Genomic DNA, 982 nt, shown 5'->3' with positions numbered 1-982 from the left:
GCAGCCGCGGTACCAAGGAACTTGCACCCGTAAGTGATCAAGAGAATGACCTCAACCATTACCACATGGTGCTCATGGCTCTCTGTGATCTCAAAGAAATTAGTTTGCAACCCACTAATAGCGATGAAACATGGGAGGAACAAATTCGAAGCAAATATCTCGAGTTTGGCAGCAAGTTCCGTGCCTAAAGGCGGACCATCAGGTAGCGAAACACCAAACCAAAACGCTCCAAACGCAGCGTGGACCCCCATAGCCTCTCCGCTAAGGCTAGCCACAGATAAAAGAAAGAGGACCGGGTAGAACGGAACTACGTCTTTATTATTCGTTGATTTGGTTTTCCTCTCGGTGAGCCATACTATCAAAGGTCTAAAGAGGAAATGAATCACCAAAAGAAGAAGAACGATCATCAAAAGCGCGCAAAAGCTATTCATAGTCCGCTCACGCGTGTAGATATTAAACGCGAGAGCGACGAACCAGCTACAAACTTCGCAGACCATTGAGCAGTGAGTGGCTAATCGTCCTAACTCGGAGTTAAGGATGTTAAGTTCTGCTAAGACCGTGGTTGTAACCGGGAATGAAGTCATCGAGCTCAAGGATATGGCGCTGCTTGTACAGCTAACCACGTCGCTGGGAAGTCCCAAAGTTTTACTAAAGAACATAACCGTGAGGCTGCCAAGGGAGAAAGGGAAGNTTTGCAGTAAGCAGACGCAGCCGCGGTACCAAGGAACTTGCACCCGTAAGTGATCAAGAGAATGACCTCAACCATTACCACATGGTTCTCATGGCTCTCTGTGATCTCAAAGAAATTAGTTTGCAACCCACTAATAGCGATGAAACATGGGAGGAACAAATTCGAAGCAAATATCTCGAGTTTGGCAGCAAGTTCCGTGCCTAAAGGCGGACCATCAGGTAGCGAAACACCAAACCAAAACGCTCCAAACGCAGCGTGGACCCCCATAGCCTCTCCGCTAAGGCTAGCCAC

General features: G+C 48.0%; 1 protein-coding gene across 2 annotated transcripts in view; it reads right to left on the bottom strand.

The window, feature by feature from the left end:
* LOC104749865 (cation/H(+) symporter 13-like) overlaps positions 1 to 982 on the bottom strand; it is a 12,686-nt gene that overhangs the window by 4,133 nt on the left and 7,571 nt on the right. The window contains exon 3 of one of the 2 annotated variants that reach the window (XM_010471578.2): positions 51 to 484. In XM_010471578.2, the coding sequence (XP_010469880.2) occupies positions 51 to 484 (434 nt within the window). Of the gene's footprint in view, positions 1 to 50; positions 540 to 982 lie in introns of both variants that reach the window. The other variant, XM_019238090.1, reaches the window with a different exon arrangement.

This window comes from Camelina sativa, chromosome 16, assembly GCF_000633955.1.
Source record: "Camelina sativa cultivar DH55 chromosome 16, Cs, whole genome shotgun sequence".
Taxonomy (NCBI): Eukaryota; Viridiplantae; Streptophyta; class Magnoliopsida; order Brassicales; family Brassicaceae; genus Camelina; species Camelina sativa.
The sequence above is the reverse complement of the archived record's forward strand: the minus strand, read 5'-3'. Positions and strand labels throughout refer to the sequence as shown.